The sequence below is a fragment of the Furipterus horrens genome, unplaced genomic scaffold (genome assembly GCF_987537825.1).
Source record: "Furipterus horrens unplaced genomic scaffold, mFurHor1.1.pri manual_scaffold_1, whole genome shotgun sequence".
Classification (NCBI taxonomy): domain Eukaryota; kingdom Metazoa; phylum Chordata; class Mammalia; order Chiroptera; family Furipteridae; genus Furipterus; species Furipterus horrens.
Genome location: NW_028327171.1, coordinates 192,129,441 through 192,143,664, shown reverse-complemented (window position 1 = coordinate 192,143,664; position 14,224 = coordinate 192,129,441). Strand labels below are relative to the sequence as shown.

General features: G+C 33.9%; 1 protein-coding gene across 1 annotated transcript in view; it reads right to left on the bottom strand.

The window, feature by feature from the left end:
* The window catches only part of NBEAL1 (neurobeachin like 1), a 150,594-nt gene that overhangs the window by 37,655 nt on the left and 98,715 nt on the right, over positions 1-14,224 (bottom strand). The window contains exons 34-41 of the mRNA XM_090282704.1: positions 11,728-11,852; positions 10,693-10,819; positions 9,074-9,222; positions 8,433-8,566; positions 6,556-6,657; positions 4,961-5,056; positions 4,438-4,562; positions 2,970-3,110 (exon numbers count right to left, since the gene is read on the bottom strand). Coding sequence (XP_090138830.1) covers positions 2,970-3,110; positions 4,438-4,562; positions 4,961-5,056; positions 6,556-6,657; positions 8,433-8,566; positions 9,074-9,222; positions 10,693-10,819; positions 11,728-11,852 — 999 coding nt within the window. The remainder of the gene's footprint in view (positions 1-2,969; positions 3,111-4,437; positions 4,563-4,960; positions 5,057-6,555; positions 6,658-8,432; positions 8,567-9,073; positions 9,223-10,692; positions 10,820-11,727; positions 11,853-14,224) is intronic.

The window sequence follows — 14,224 nt, the reverse complement described above, 5'->3', positions numbered from 1 at the left end:
GTACTTCTCAATGCCTTCAAAAAATGGCACAATTTTTGCTCAGTAAAATTTATTAAAGTGAATAAATGTTATTTGGTATTTTTAAATCACAGTTTAAATATCGAAGTATAGTATTAATGTATGTGGTTAAGAGATCTATAAAAATGCTGCTAACTTAACCCTCGATACATAAATAGTATCTATAAACTCTTCTTCTAAAACCTGGAGGGTGATTTAGAGAAATCATTCTGTGGCTAAAGCTCTTATATTTTACTTGCATATACGACTATCTTATTTTAACTTTATTTTTAAGCCCCATCATGGCTGTACAGTAGTTGAAAAAAAAAAGCTCAAGTGGTCATGCTGCCATTGTACTATTGCTTTCTCTAATCACGAAAAGCAAAAACTTCTGTTTCATCTCCTTTGATATTGTTTTCCTGGATTTATTAAGTAACGACTTACTAAGTGACACTGATGACTAATTTGACTTTTTATGCCTATAAATCTTGCTTTGAGGCTAAGCTCAACTTAGCAGAACTCTGAATTTAATTATCATCAATGATTGGGTTATCAATAAAGTCTAATGATGGTGTATCCAAATTCAAGGAGAAGTACAGTTTTAATGGTAGAATCTTTTTTGCTTGTGTGGGAAAGAACAGCTTTATTGAGCTGTAACTAACATACATATAATTCACTCTTTTTGTAGAAAATTCAATGGTTTAAGGTTTTTAGTGTATTTACAGAGTTGTGCATCTACCACCACAATCAATTTTACAACATTTTCATAACTCCAAAAAGAAATGCTGTATCTATTAGCAGTCACTCTTTATTCTCTCTATTTCTAGCCCCTAATCAACTTTCTATCTCTATGAATTTGCCTATTTTGGACATCTCATATAATTCATACAAGATGTAGCCTTTGTGCCTGGCTTATTTCATTTAGCATACTGTTTTCATGGTTCATCCATGTCATAGCATGGATCAAGCTTTCATTCCTTTTGTTCACTCATGGCCAAATAATATTCCATTATATGGATATATATTTTATTTAATCCTTCATTAGCTGATAGACATTAGGTTGTTTCCATTTTTGGCTACTACATATAATGCTGCTATATACATTTGTGTACAAGTTTCTGTGTGAACATGTTTTCAGTTATCTTGGGCATATATTTAGGAGTGGAATTACTAGGTCATGTGGTAATTCCATTTTTAACCCTTTGAGTAACTGTCAGACTGTCTTCCATGGATGCAGTCTGTGGAAAACAGTACATAAGGGTTCCAATTACTAAGCATGCTCACTGACATTAGGTATTATCTATCTTGATTATAGCTATCCTTGTGGATGTGAAGAGGTACCTCGGTTAGATTTTCATTTAAATTTCCCTGATGACTAATGATGCTACTATGTACCTTATCCTATGTTTATTAGGCATGTGTATATCTTCTCTGAAAACATTTCTATTCTGATCATTTGTGTCCAGTAGTTAACTGGGTCAATTGTCTTGTTATTATTGTGTCGTAAGGGTTCTTTATATATTCTCGTTACAAGCCCCTTATCAGATACACAATTCGCAAATATTTTATTCCACTGAATGGGCTGTCTTTTCACTTTCTTAATGGTGTTCTTTGAAGCACAAACAGAATCTATTTTGAAGCTTTGTACAAAATAATTTATTCATAAAATCATTAAAAGCTGAAAAAACCCAGTTATACTTTACCAGAGAGGAAACTATTGATATTATGGTAAATGTAACATTTGGAGATGTACAGTGATCTCGAGGACAGAGTCTCTTCTTGAAAGCCAAGGCTTAATGTACTAAAATCAGGAATAAGGGAGCTGTGCTAATTTTGAGAGATAAAAGCTACATGGAGCCCTAGCCAGTAATGGCTCAGTTGGTTGGAGCATTGTCACGGGTTTGGTTCTTGGTCAGGGAACATGCTGGGGTTGCGGTTTCAATACCTCTCAGAGTGCATATGAAAGGCAACCAATCAATGTTTCTCTCTCACATTGATGTTTCTCTCCCTCTCTCTCCTCATCCATTCCCTTCTCTCTAAAATTAATAAGCATGTCCTTGGGTGAGGACAATAAATAAATAAATAACCACATATAAAGACAGTAGAATAGGCAATGTTTACATAGCTCTTAATTGTGTAGGGAAGACAAATCATAATGTTAAAGAATAAGCCAACAGGGAGACAAAATGTGAATCAGCAGAGAACTACCCGGAGGATACACTGAGGAATGGAGGATTCATAAAGTTGTTGTTTCTTTCAAAACATTAGGAAAATCTGTAACATAGGTTAAGTTTTAATACTGACAGATAATATGATACAATGGCATCCAGACCTGTTTGAGCTGCTACTCATAAGAGCCCTTCATTCCTCCTCCTTTTTATTCCCTTTGATTAATAAATATTTTTAGGAAGACTGCATGAGCATTTGTTAGGTATGAATCTCTGGTAGATGTCTTGGATCTAGCCTGAAATCAGTTCTAACTTTAAATTGATGGTGAGTTGCTAAGACTAGTAAGAATCACAAAGGTTCAATGGGTAACAATAAAAAGGAGTTCTCCTTAAAAGTCATTTGTGTCCCTGACTGGTGTGGCTGAATGGGTAGAGCATCATCCCACAAGGCGAAAGGTTGCTAGCTCTATTCCCAGTATGGGCACACGCCTGGGTTGTTGGTTCAGTCCCTAGTCAGGGCACCTACTGAGAAGCAACCAATCCATGTTCCCCTCTCACATCAATGTTTCTCTCCTCTTTCTCTCTCCCTTCCCCTCTCTCTAAAAATAAATAAAATCTTTTAAAAAATCACTTTGACCCATTCTCAAACTATTTTGGCTATTTTATCTAGAGGCTATACAAAGCAAAACCTAATAAATGAGAATAAAAAAGATATGGCTCTGTTATACAATACATGACTTGAAGGCAAAGAGTTTTTAACACTAACATAGTCTTAAAAAAATAGTGTATTTACCCAAAACATACCTTCCACTTTGAAGCTGGATGTGGAGGGTAGTGAATGGTTCTATACGAATAAGATAGTGCATAACCCCAGCAGAATTTGAGTAGTGAGTACCATAATGAAATTTATCAATAGTTCCCATAGGATCCTCAAAGTTTTCATATCTAAAAAAAAGTAGATGTGCATTTAAGTAGAGTAACACTTGGTTGGCCACAGAAATCAACACAAATTCAGAGGGGAAGGAGGGGGGTTGGGGTACTAGAAGTGGGGAAAAGGGGGATAAATGGGTACAGAAAGAAACTTTGCTTGGGGCGATGGGCACATGATACAGTATGAGGCTGACATTTTGCCGAGTTTTATTGTATACTTGAAACCTGTATGACTGTATGAACCAACGTCACCCTAATAAATTCAATTGAAAAAATAAATCTTTTATTTTATTATTGTCAGGAAAAAATGTTTGACTAATGGTAGCAATACATACATAGCCAAACTCCACTAGTAAATCAAATCAAGTATTAAACACTACAAAAAGTAGTGATTTGCAAAAAAAAGCAAAGAAAAGAAAAAACAAAGAGAAAAAGAAAGAGAAGAGAAGAGAAGAAAAGAAAAAAGATGAGAAAAGAAAAGGAAAGAAAAGAGAGACTTCCGGCCAAGATGGAGGCCTAGACTGACATGCTCCGTCTCCCTCCACAGCTAAGAAGGAATACAACTACCTCAAAACCATAAATAACCAGAAGTTCCAGAAAATAAAGCTACATGGAAGTCCAACGTATGAAGTTATAAACAACTGGTGCTCGTCCGGATGGGTAGGAGAGGCGAAGCCGGGGCGGAGAGGTCAAGCTGTGCTGGCGGCGGTAGCTGAGGCAACAGCGGCGGGATGGCGTTAAGGACAGACACCCGTATTTAAAAAGAGGTGAGAAACACCTGGGGAAGGCAGACCTCCATGGCCTCGGACTGTAAAGGCTGAAGAGGGTGGGGATGGAGGAAGGACCTCCTGGTCTCTCAGCAGAGAGTGAACGGCAAGAATCCATCTTGGACCCCCATCCCCACACACGAAACGTCACGGTGCGGTAAGAAGGGTCACCCGGTTGTGACAAGTGCACAAGGCTCCACCCCCTATAGCATAGGAGGTGTGATAGCCCCGCTCAGGAAGCAAAGGTAAACACAAAACTGTCAGGATGGCAGGGATCATGATAGAGATCCCAGTGACACAGCTGACCAGAAAGCAAATATCTGATCTAACAGATCAGCAGATAGGAAATCTTTCTGAGGCACAGTTCAAAGCTTTGGTTGTAAGAAAGCTTACAGCAGATCTTAAACAAGACAGGGAAGGAATGAAGGCTAGTCCTGCTGAAATGAATGGAAACACATATGAAACAAGTGGTTTGGAAAACCAGGGATCAAATCAACAAATTGGAACATAGGGAAGAAACAAACAGTGAACCAGTGCAGAAAGAGGTATCTTTGGAAATGATAAAAGGTACTTACTTTTCTCGCACAGCTTTGGCATTTTTATCATTAACTACCCCAACTGGCTTGGAAAGATCTCGAAAAATAGATGGGTTATTCAAGTCCAACTCTTCAGAAGTATAATCTTGTAAAATCCAGGGAAACTAAAAGACAGAACTTACAATTTAGACATCTCTTCCTAGAGAAGCTACTAATTCACTATCTAATATCAAATGCTTATCTAAAGACTAAAAAGGAAGTCTTAAAATATATTTTCCCCTGTTGCAAATGTTTATTCATCTTTATTTCAATAACCAGAGAAGCATTATTTCCTAAAATTCCACTGGAATATTTTCAATGAAGCAAAAGTAAAAAGCTTTTATTTTTTAATTATTCTTCATGTTTATTTTCTTTTTGAAAACAGCAGGACAGAAAATATACAGAAAGCCAAAAACACATTTTATATCCTTTTAAAAATAAAAATAACTATCATGTGCATATATTTTTATGTATTATAAAACTGAAAGGCAATCCATATTTATGAGATTTATATAAAACTTACCACAGGATACTGTGCAAGGTCATTATAGGTTCGCCCTGCCATTGTATTTATTTGAATGAGGTAGTCAAAATTTGATATTTCTCTATTCACCCATTTCTAGACAGTACCAAAAAAAAAAAAAAAAAAAAAAAAAAAATCACAATTAATCTCTCTTAGAAACCAGTAACTAGTAATGATTACTAACAATCTTTATCATCTTTCTGATAAAAGGAATGGAGTTTTAAAAAGACTTAACAGAGACATAAAATCAATGTACTTTTCCTAAATTTACTTTCTTTTAAAAAATTGGTCTCTAGAAAAGGAACAGAAACTTCCACGTAATTTTTATACTACATTCTTTTAAATCTAGAAGGACTGTCCAAATTGATAATTTTGTTATAAATGAAATTTTCATTAATGAATAATTTAAAAAACAATATCTTAGTATACTAGAATGATCTACAAGTTTTATATAAACATTACATTATCTTTTATAAAGCAATGGTAAAAGGATTTTGCTACATTGGATACAAAATTTTCTAAAGAACGACAATCATTTTTTTCTTGTAATCACCTTATTGCACACAGCCTGCTAATTACACAGTGTGGGAATGCTAGAGAATTTTGCTGACAGTTAACATTCAAATTTAAGTTTACTGTGTGCCTTAAGCAAGAGATGCACTTATAGGGACACATTGAGAAATAATCTGTGTATATAGATTTTATTAAAAGCCCAATTATAATTGTTCTTGAGTGTCAACTGAAGAATTAGTACTTTATGAATAAAGTTTATTTCACAGAAAAGAGAATGTATTTTACTAAATAAAGCTTATTCCATAAACAATAGAAAAGAACTGCTGATGGCTTTTCAAACAAGAACAACTCTTAAGATTATGATTAAAGTACAGCACAGAGAATATAGTCAATAATATTGTAATAATTATGTAGAGTGCCAGATTAAGTACTAGAATTAATGGGGAGATCACTTTGTAAATTATATAATTGTTTAACCACCCTTCTGTACATCTGAAACGTATATAAAGTAATACTAAATGTCAACTGTAATTGAAAAAAAAATAGATTAATGTATATATAGAAGGAAGGAAAAAGCCAGGGTCAAGAACCTAATTAGGAAACTACTAACAGTTCTGGAAAGCAAAGAACAATGTCTTTTCCTTGGATTTTGGCAGTACAAATTAAAAAGATATTGGTACTATACAGGTGAGGCTATAATACACAAGAGCATTAGTTAGCTTTGGCTGTCAGAAGAAAGGGTGTTTTTCTTTTGTTTTGTTTTTTTTACCTTTTTTCCATGATGTCTTTTGTATTTTCCTATTTTTTTACCTTGTGCATGGATTATTTTTATTAGTAAGAAAAACCCACATAATTTTTAAAAAAGAGGAAATTAATGAATAAGAGATTCCCATAAACTAAATGATATGAGAGCTGGAAGACACGGCACTATGTGTGAGGGAAATAAAGATTCAAAACAATTCAAAATATCAATCTGAATGGAAGAATAGCAGTCATAATATTCAAAATAATCAGGAGTTTTACCTTTTTCAAAACTCTGAGATAAAATGAACACCAAAACAATGACTGTAAAAATTTTCTACCTGTGTTAATCCTGATGCTTTGAATAACTCCTGTGGTGATCTGGTTCCATAACTATTTGGAGAATGAAATGACAATAGTCTGCTATATACTTTGTTTCTAACCTATAGAAAACAGCATATTTAAAAATTAATCAACACAAACTAGGATTATGGCTCTTGTAATAGCTTGAGATAATTTCCATAACCATAAAATTCACCATGTAAGTATACAAAGTTTAGTGGGCTCTGTATATTCTGAGTTGTACAACCATCAATATTATCTAAATTTGAAACATTTTTATCATCCCCAAGGGCAACTATAGCTCTCCAATTCTCATTCTCTCCCATCCCCTAACAACCACTAATCTACTTTCTCTCTCTACAGATTTGCTTCAACTGGACATCTCAAATAAATAGAGGATTATGTTTATAACTTACTATACTAAGCTCAGTAAAGTCAATACATGTATTTTTTGAGAAATTTATAGTGGATAATAGAATGATCATCAGACACTGAATCAGAAAATTAATTCAAGTCTACTGCAAATTTAGTTGTCACTTACTAATCATCTTGGCAAATCAATTAATTTACTGAGTCTCATTTCTACATTAAACATAATAATCTCTACTCTTAATAGATCTGTAAATTATTCAGGGTTATATGAATGTAATTAAATTCATCTTTGAACTTCAGTTTCTTCAACTATAAAAAAGGAATAATGAAATTTTCTCCATCTAATCTGAAGGCTGTTACGAAGATTAGATACTATATACAAATGTGCTTTAAAACTATAAAATTATAAATGTACAGTATTCAACAGGAACACTTGGTGTAATTACATGATACAGCTTTCTAATAAACACATGCTTTGTATTTTCCTATTAAAAAAATTGGTTTTTAATAGTAAAAAAGTACAGTAGTCCCTCTCTATATCACGGTTCACTTATCGCGGCCTCACTGTATTGCGGATTTTTCGCTGTCTTGTGGGATTTTGTAGTACTGTATACGTATGTTGTTAAAGTTACATAGTTTAAGAATGTCGTCGTCGGCAGCCGTCCGTCTCGAGAGACGATGGTGTAGCTTCTTAAGAGTCTATCTGCACCGCCGAGAATGGCTGTGCAGTCCGACTCGGGAGTGACATGGTATCTGTCTCCTCCCGTGTTGAATCGACATCTTGCGATGATGCTGAAGCTACAGAGCCTGGGCAGGGTAATATGGAGGGTCTGCTGTTGCCCATGCAGCAGTCCCCCCCTCTCTTCGCAGCTGAAGGGTCCAAGGGAAAGACGGAGTCGATACAGCTTGGGTTCAGGTGCGCCGCAGGAGTTGCCGGTGTTGACTACAACGTCAAACCGCCTTAGGGACTCCGGCTCCGGATTTTCTGTCGGGGTTTACTCCCTTAGCCTTTCCCCTGAAGAGGTATGCCGCAAGGCAGCGGAGGTTTTTTGGAGTCAGAGTTTTCCTTCTCTGATTTACCCTGACTGGAAGATCGAACCAGCGACACAGCTCGCAGGCCGACGCTCAATCCACTGAGCTAAACCAGCCAGGGCAAAGTTTAAGAATGTAGAATATGTTTAAGAACATAAGTAATGTTTATAAAAGTGCAGAAAAGGTTAATAAGGGGCTGGGAACAGTTTATAAGTGTGTGGGAAGGGTTTATAAAGCCTTAAAATATATATAAATACTAAAATAAATGTAAGGTTCCTACTTCGCGAATTTTTACCTATCGCAGGGGGATTCTAGAACGTAATTACCATAAGTGAGGGAATACTGTATATTTTTCCTCTAATATTCTGACTTGATGAAAGAATAGAATGCAAAATTTCATTATAGCTCACTAACTGGAAAATAATTTCAAGCTAGTATTTTAGGGCTTCCAGAAAGGTAATGTGTCACATACCTCTTTTTTGAAATTTAGAAAGTAGTTGGATTGGTCAACATGGAAAATCTCAAGAGCTGACCGCCTTAAATTGTAACGCCGCAGGTGAATCTCTCGAACTTGAGAATGAGGCCATTTGAAATCAAAGCCTACTCCTTAAAACAGAAGATACCTTGTGACTACGGTACCCTATAAAGTTACTCATGCATAAATTGTTTCTCTTAAAACTATTTAAAATTCTATAGTTATTCTATTTCCTTCCCATTGGAATAGAGAATAATTCTTAATATTATATCTTAGGAACATTTCTCTTTATATTGACATTTTAGATTTAAGTATCTTTTTACTTTCAAATAAAGGATTAGGTGAGAAGCCTAAAGGAATAAGTGGATACACAAATAAAATTAAGACTGTATTTTATAACTTAAATTTATAGCAATCCCCTTAACCAAATATTTTGAAAACATTGATTTAAAAAACAATCATTCCCTTCAATATATTGTTGAATATGAATTTAATCCCACACTGACTCTACATTTCTCCTTTTACATGAGAGATTATAATTCCACAGTCCTATCTTACTGCTTTTTTTCACATTAATGATTGATAAACTGGATACTTAACTATTGAACAACAGAAATTATTCCCCCAGAACTCCTCACCATCTTCTTTTTCAATGCTGCCATCATAGAAGTAAATGTGTTGAGTAGTGATTTCTAATCTGCCAGGAATTATGTCAATTATTGTAATCAGTTCACAGTCTACTGACAACACCAATTTTTCTTTTTGATCCTGTTCTTTTTTCTCATCACTGTAAAAACAAAAACCAAACACCTAACAAAGTATTTTGTGTAAATGGAAAAGAATATCATATTCAAATATAGATCTCATGTCTACAAAATATCCAACAGAATATTTAAATAATCTATGAAATATATTCCACTGTACATTAAATATTGTCCAAATATGCATATTACCCAATAATTCAGTTTTAAAAAACAAAACATATGAATCTTTAATAATACTGGCAAAGGTCATTTCAAACATGTAGCAATACTGGTCATGTCATTTTAGTTATATTTGTACTAGTCAGTGGGGGCAGTAGATGCCATTGAGTGATGATGCGTACTGTGTGGCCATCACATTTAAAATGACTGAGCAAGCAGAGCAACAAATCTGCATCAGATTTTGCATGAAGCTTGAACATTCCTCAGAGGAAACTATTTGGATGATTCAGAAGGCCACTGGTGATTGGCAGCTTCATCACAATAAGGTGCCTGCTCGCGCATCATGCCTTGTGCAGAGTTTTTTGGCAAAATACAAATCATCCAGGCAACTCAGCTCCCCTACAGCCCAGAATTGGTGCTCTCTGACTTCGGGCTTTTGCTAAAACTAAAATCACCCTTCAAAGGGAAGAGATTTCAGACCATGGATGAGATTCAGAAAAATACAACAGGGCAGTTGATGGCAATTGGGAGAACTGTGTGAGGTCCCAAAGCAACTACTGTGACGGGGACTGAGGTGTCATTGTCCTATATACAATATTTCTTGTATCTTGTATTTTCTTCAATAAATGTCCCTATTTTCCATATTACATGGCTGAATACTTTTTTGACAAACCACAAATATCTAAGACTATTGAAATTATATATTTCTTCCTGAGAAGGTTTGGTAATTTGTATCTTTTAAAAATTTATCCATTTCATGTAAGTTCTCAAATTTACTGGCATAAAGTTATCAGTAGTATTTCTTTTTAATCATTTAAATATTTGTAGCATTATCTTCTCCTTCATTCCTGCTACTGGTAATTTATGTTGTTTTTCATTCTTTCCCAGTCTAGCTAGAGGTTTATTGTTTTGTTATCTGTTTTTTTAAAAACTAGCTTTATAGTTCCTTTATCTTTCTTAGTGTTTTTTGTTTTTCCTTTTCATGAATATTTGCTTTTATCTTTGTACTTTCTACTTTTGGTTAGGAGTTATAGTTCATGCTGTACTTTCCATCTAAACACAGCCATAGCTATATACCATATGTTATGTTTTTATTATCATGCAAATAAAATACTTTCTAAATTCAAGGTCCAGCTTCAAGTTATGCCAGTTCTAAGAAGCCTTCCTCAATAATCTCAGTTAACACTGAAACACTGCTAATAGCTGATATAGCATTAACTGTTAGAGCCTGGAAATGTATAGTATTAAAATTTCAAGGAAGTATCTTCCTCAATTTTACAATCCCATATCTCAGAACAAACTAATTTTAAATTCTTTCAAGTACATATACATACATATTTACTCTGGCTGTTATTTCCTCTTCAGAAAGATCTAACTTATCTTCTTCCATATCACTAACTTTTACTTGTTTCACTACTTCCAAAAGCAATGAATCACTGGAAGGCTGTGAGTGTTGGACACCTGTTCAAAAACAAAATATTTATTATACACAAAGCAAAAAAATATTAAAGCTCTTCTCTAATTTCTGACATAATTATATGAAAATAATGTGCATTAAAGAAGGTACTTAGCTCTCTTGGTTAATTTCATGGCATCAATTCTATTGACCAATATATTAACAAAACTTTAAAAAATAAATTTAAAAATTAGTACTAATTTCATCTATAACTTAGTCACTGAACACAACAGAACACAATGTTCATTGGAACACAGATAGCTAAGGTAAAGTATTTAACTATAATTTAGTATACACATAACTGGCCAATGACTCTTAACAATCAATATTTGGCAGTTTTTACAGGCCTCTCTTCCAAAAGGGAGAAATGCCAAGTCAGACAGTTAGAAAAGAATGGCTTCCTAAAACACTGTAGAAATTTTTTCAAATCTGCTTTGAATTAATGATAGGCTATGTATTTTAAAGCATTTTTCCTCCCATTGGCCCATCTGAGATACTAAATATCTCGAGTTCTGTAAGAACACATTGTAAAAGAAAGGCCTAGAGTCACTAAGAATTCTAGATATATTTAACATCAGCCTCAGTCTTGGTAAGCAAAACTAAAGGGAAAGGACCACTGTTTCATTGTACCATAATGAATATTAGAGACAACACATTTCACATGAATGAATGACAGTATAATTTTATGGTTTTAAATTATGTTTTTGTTTGAAAAATTACAATCCATTGAAAAAGAAAGTCACGTTAGATTTAGGCCAAAGGTAACAACATTTAACATATACAACTATTTAAACATCAATTCTAAAATACCACCCTTCTTTCATGAGTAAATAATTTTGAAACAATGAAAACAACAACCAACTCCATCAACACCCTTACTATCTTCAACAAATAAATAGCCATTGGAACTCACCTAGATTATCTCTCAAAGCACTAGCTTCCTCATGGGTTTTGAAGTTATAATTTGGTACCAATTTAAGTTTCATACGGGAATAATTTTCTACATTAGCTAGTTTCCAGTGAATTGGATTTTGTTTCCTATGAAAATTCATAAATAAACATGTACAATTATTTAGCTTAAAGTTACAAAGACTGAAACAGAATAAGAAATTATCAGGTACTTTACATGGTTTAACACCATTTCACAAAAATTCACATTTATTTACTCATTTGACTCAAAAACAATTCTGAGAGAAAAATCAGTGTGAGTATGCACAGCTACACCTTATACATGAGACAGCCAAGAGAGGCTAATCTTTTTTTTTTGCTTAAAATGTCATGTGTTTTATAGGTAGTAGGCATAAGATCTGAACATAAATCTATAGTTATATCTTTGACATCTTTTAACTCTTTGACTGTTATATGGATGTTTTTAACTAGCTATATGAGTTTATTCCAAATAGAGTTTTTAAAATACTGCAAATGAATCAAAGATCTAACTATAAGAGTTAAAATTCTTAGAAAAAAAGATGGGGTAAGCCTTTATGACCTAAGACTTGGGAATCATTTCTTACGTATGACATCAAAAACACAAGCAACAAAAGAAAGAAACAAACAAGTTAGACTTCAAAATTCAAAACTTCCATGCACTAAAGGCCACTATCAAGAAAGTGAAAAGACAGCCTACATATTTACAAATAATATATCTAATAAGGGTCTACTATTGAGACTACAAAGAGAACTCTTAAAACTCAAGCACAAAAAGTCAAACATCCAATATAAAAACGGTCAAAGAACTTGAATGGAGATTTCTCCAAAGAAGATATATACAACTGGCCAACAAATACATAAAGATGATCAATGTCATTAGTCATTAGGTAAATGTAACAACACTTTAAGATATCACTTCCCACCCACTAGGACAGTCATAAGTAAAAAATCAGAAAGTAAGAAGTACTGGTAAGGTGGTAGAGAACTGGAATCCTCAAGTATTGTTAATGAAAATGCAAAATGGTGCAGCTGCTGTGAAAAATAGTCTGGCAATTCCTCTGTAAGTTAATCATAGAATTATCATATGACCCAACAAATCTGCTCATAGATATATACCCAAGAGAATTAAAACGCAGGTACTGAAACAAAAACTTGTTCACAAATGTTCATAGCAATACTATTTACAATAGCCACAAGGAAAACAACCCAAATGTCCATTAATTAATGAATAGACAAAATGTGGTATACCCACACAATGGAATATTATTTGGCCATGAAAAGGAAAGAAGTACTGATACATAACACAACATAATGAAAGAATTATGCTAAATGGAAGAATTCAGACACAAAATGCCACATATTATATGATTCCATTTATATAAAATATTCACAATAGGCAAATCCAGAGTCAAAAATCAGACTGATGGTTGCCTGGGGCTGGGGGAAGGGATATTAGGCATTGACCACTTAATGGGTCCAGGGTTTCTTTTTGATGCAATGCAAATATTTTGAAGCTGGACAGTGGTGATGAATACACAAGATGATAAATATACTTAATACCACTAAAGCGTATATTTTTAATGATTAAAATTTTTTATGTATTTTACCACAATAAAAAAGGACTGTAAAAATATATACATATATCACATACCATATATGTGATCTTATATATAATTAAATGATATTATGTGATATTACTTAGGATCAAGTAAAAAATTGTAAAATATTCAAGCACAAAGCATCACTAACTCTATCTAGCTCAAAGAGGCAATGTCAGGAAGAGAGAAGTAAATTGATTCAAAACAAACTATCACAGAGTAAAAGTAAAGGAAATAAATCCATGGTCAAAAATATATACATATAAAGCTCAAAAATATCAGAACTATAATTTACAAAAGACAATCAAATTAAATAAAATTAAACTTCTTACATATTTTTTGTTTTTTAGGAGGGATAAAGAAATAAGTACAACAATCTTTGCCCTTAAGGAGCTGAGTTTGGAAGACATATATAACCTACACACAATTCATAAAGTAAAAGAACTCTAATGGTAGAGATAAAAACCAATTCAGGTATATGCTTAATTATAATTTTTATCAATATCCCCAATTTGTCCATGAGAGAACTTAGGCTGAAAATGGCTACTTCCCTAAGGTCATATAGTTTATAAATGTCAGAGTTGGGACTTGAACCCATGGGCTCTGATGTCAGTAGCTCATTTGCTCTAACACTAGGGTCCTATTTTTTTCAGTCTTCTTTCGCAGGGACAAAAACTGTCATCTGCAGATCCTGTGCCTGGATTTCTGCTTCCAAATTGATACTAACTGTGGACAGCTTGCTTACTGCCAGAGTGTTTTGCCCCTGGGCTCTACCTTACTGGCAAGACTGACTCCATGCTGCTGACATCTGTCACTGAGTTGACAGGGTTCTTTATTCTCCTGAAACCACACAGCCAGTTAAATAGGGTTCCCATGGCAGCT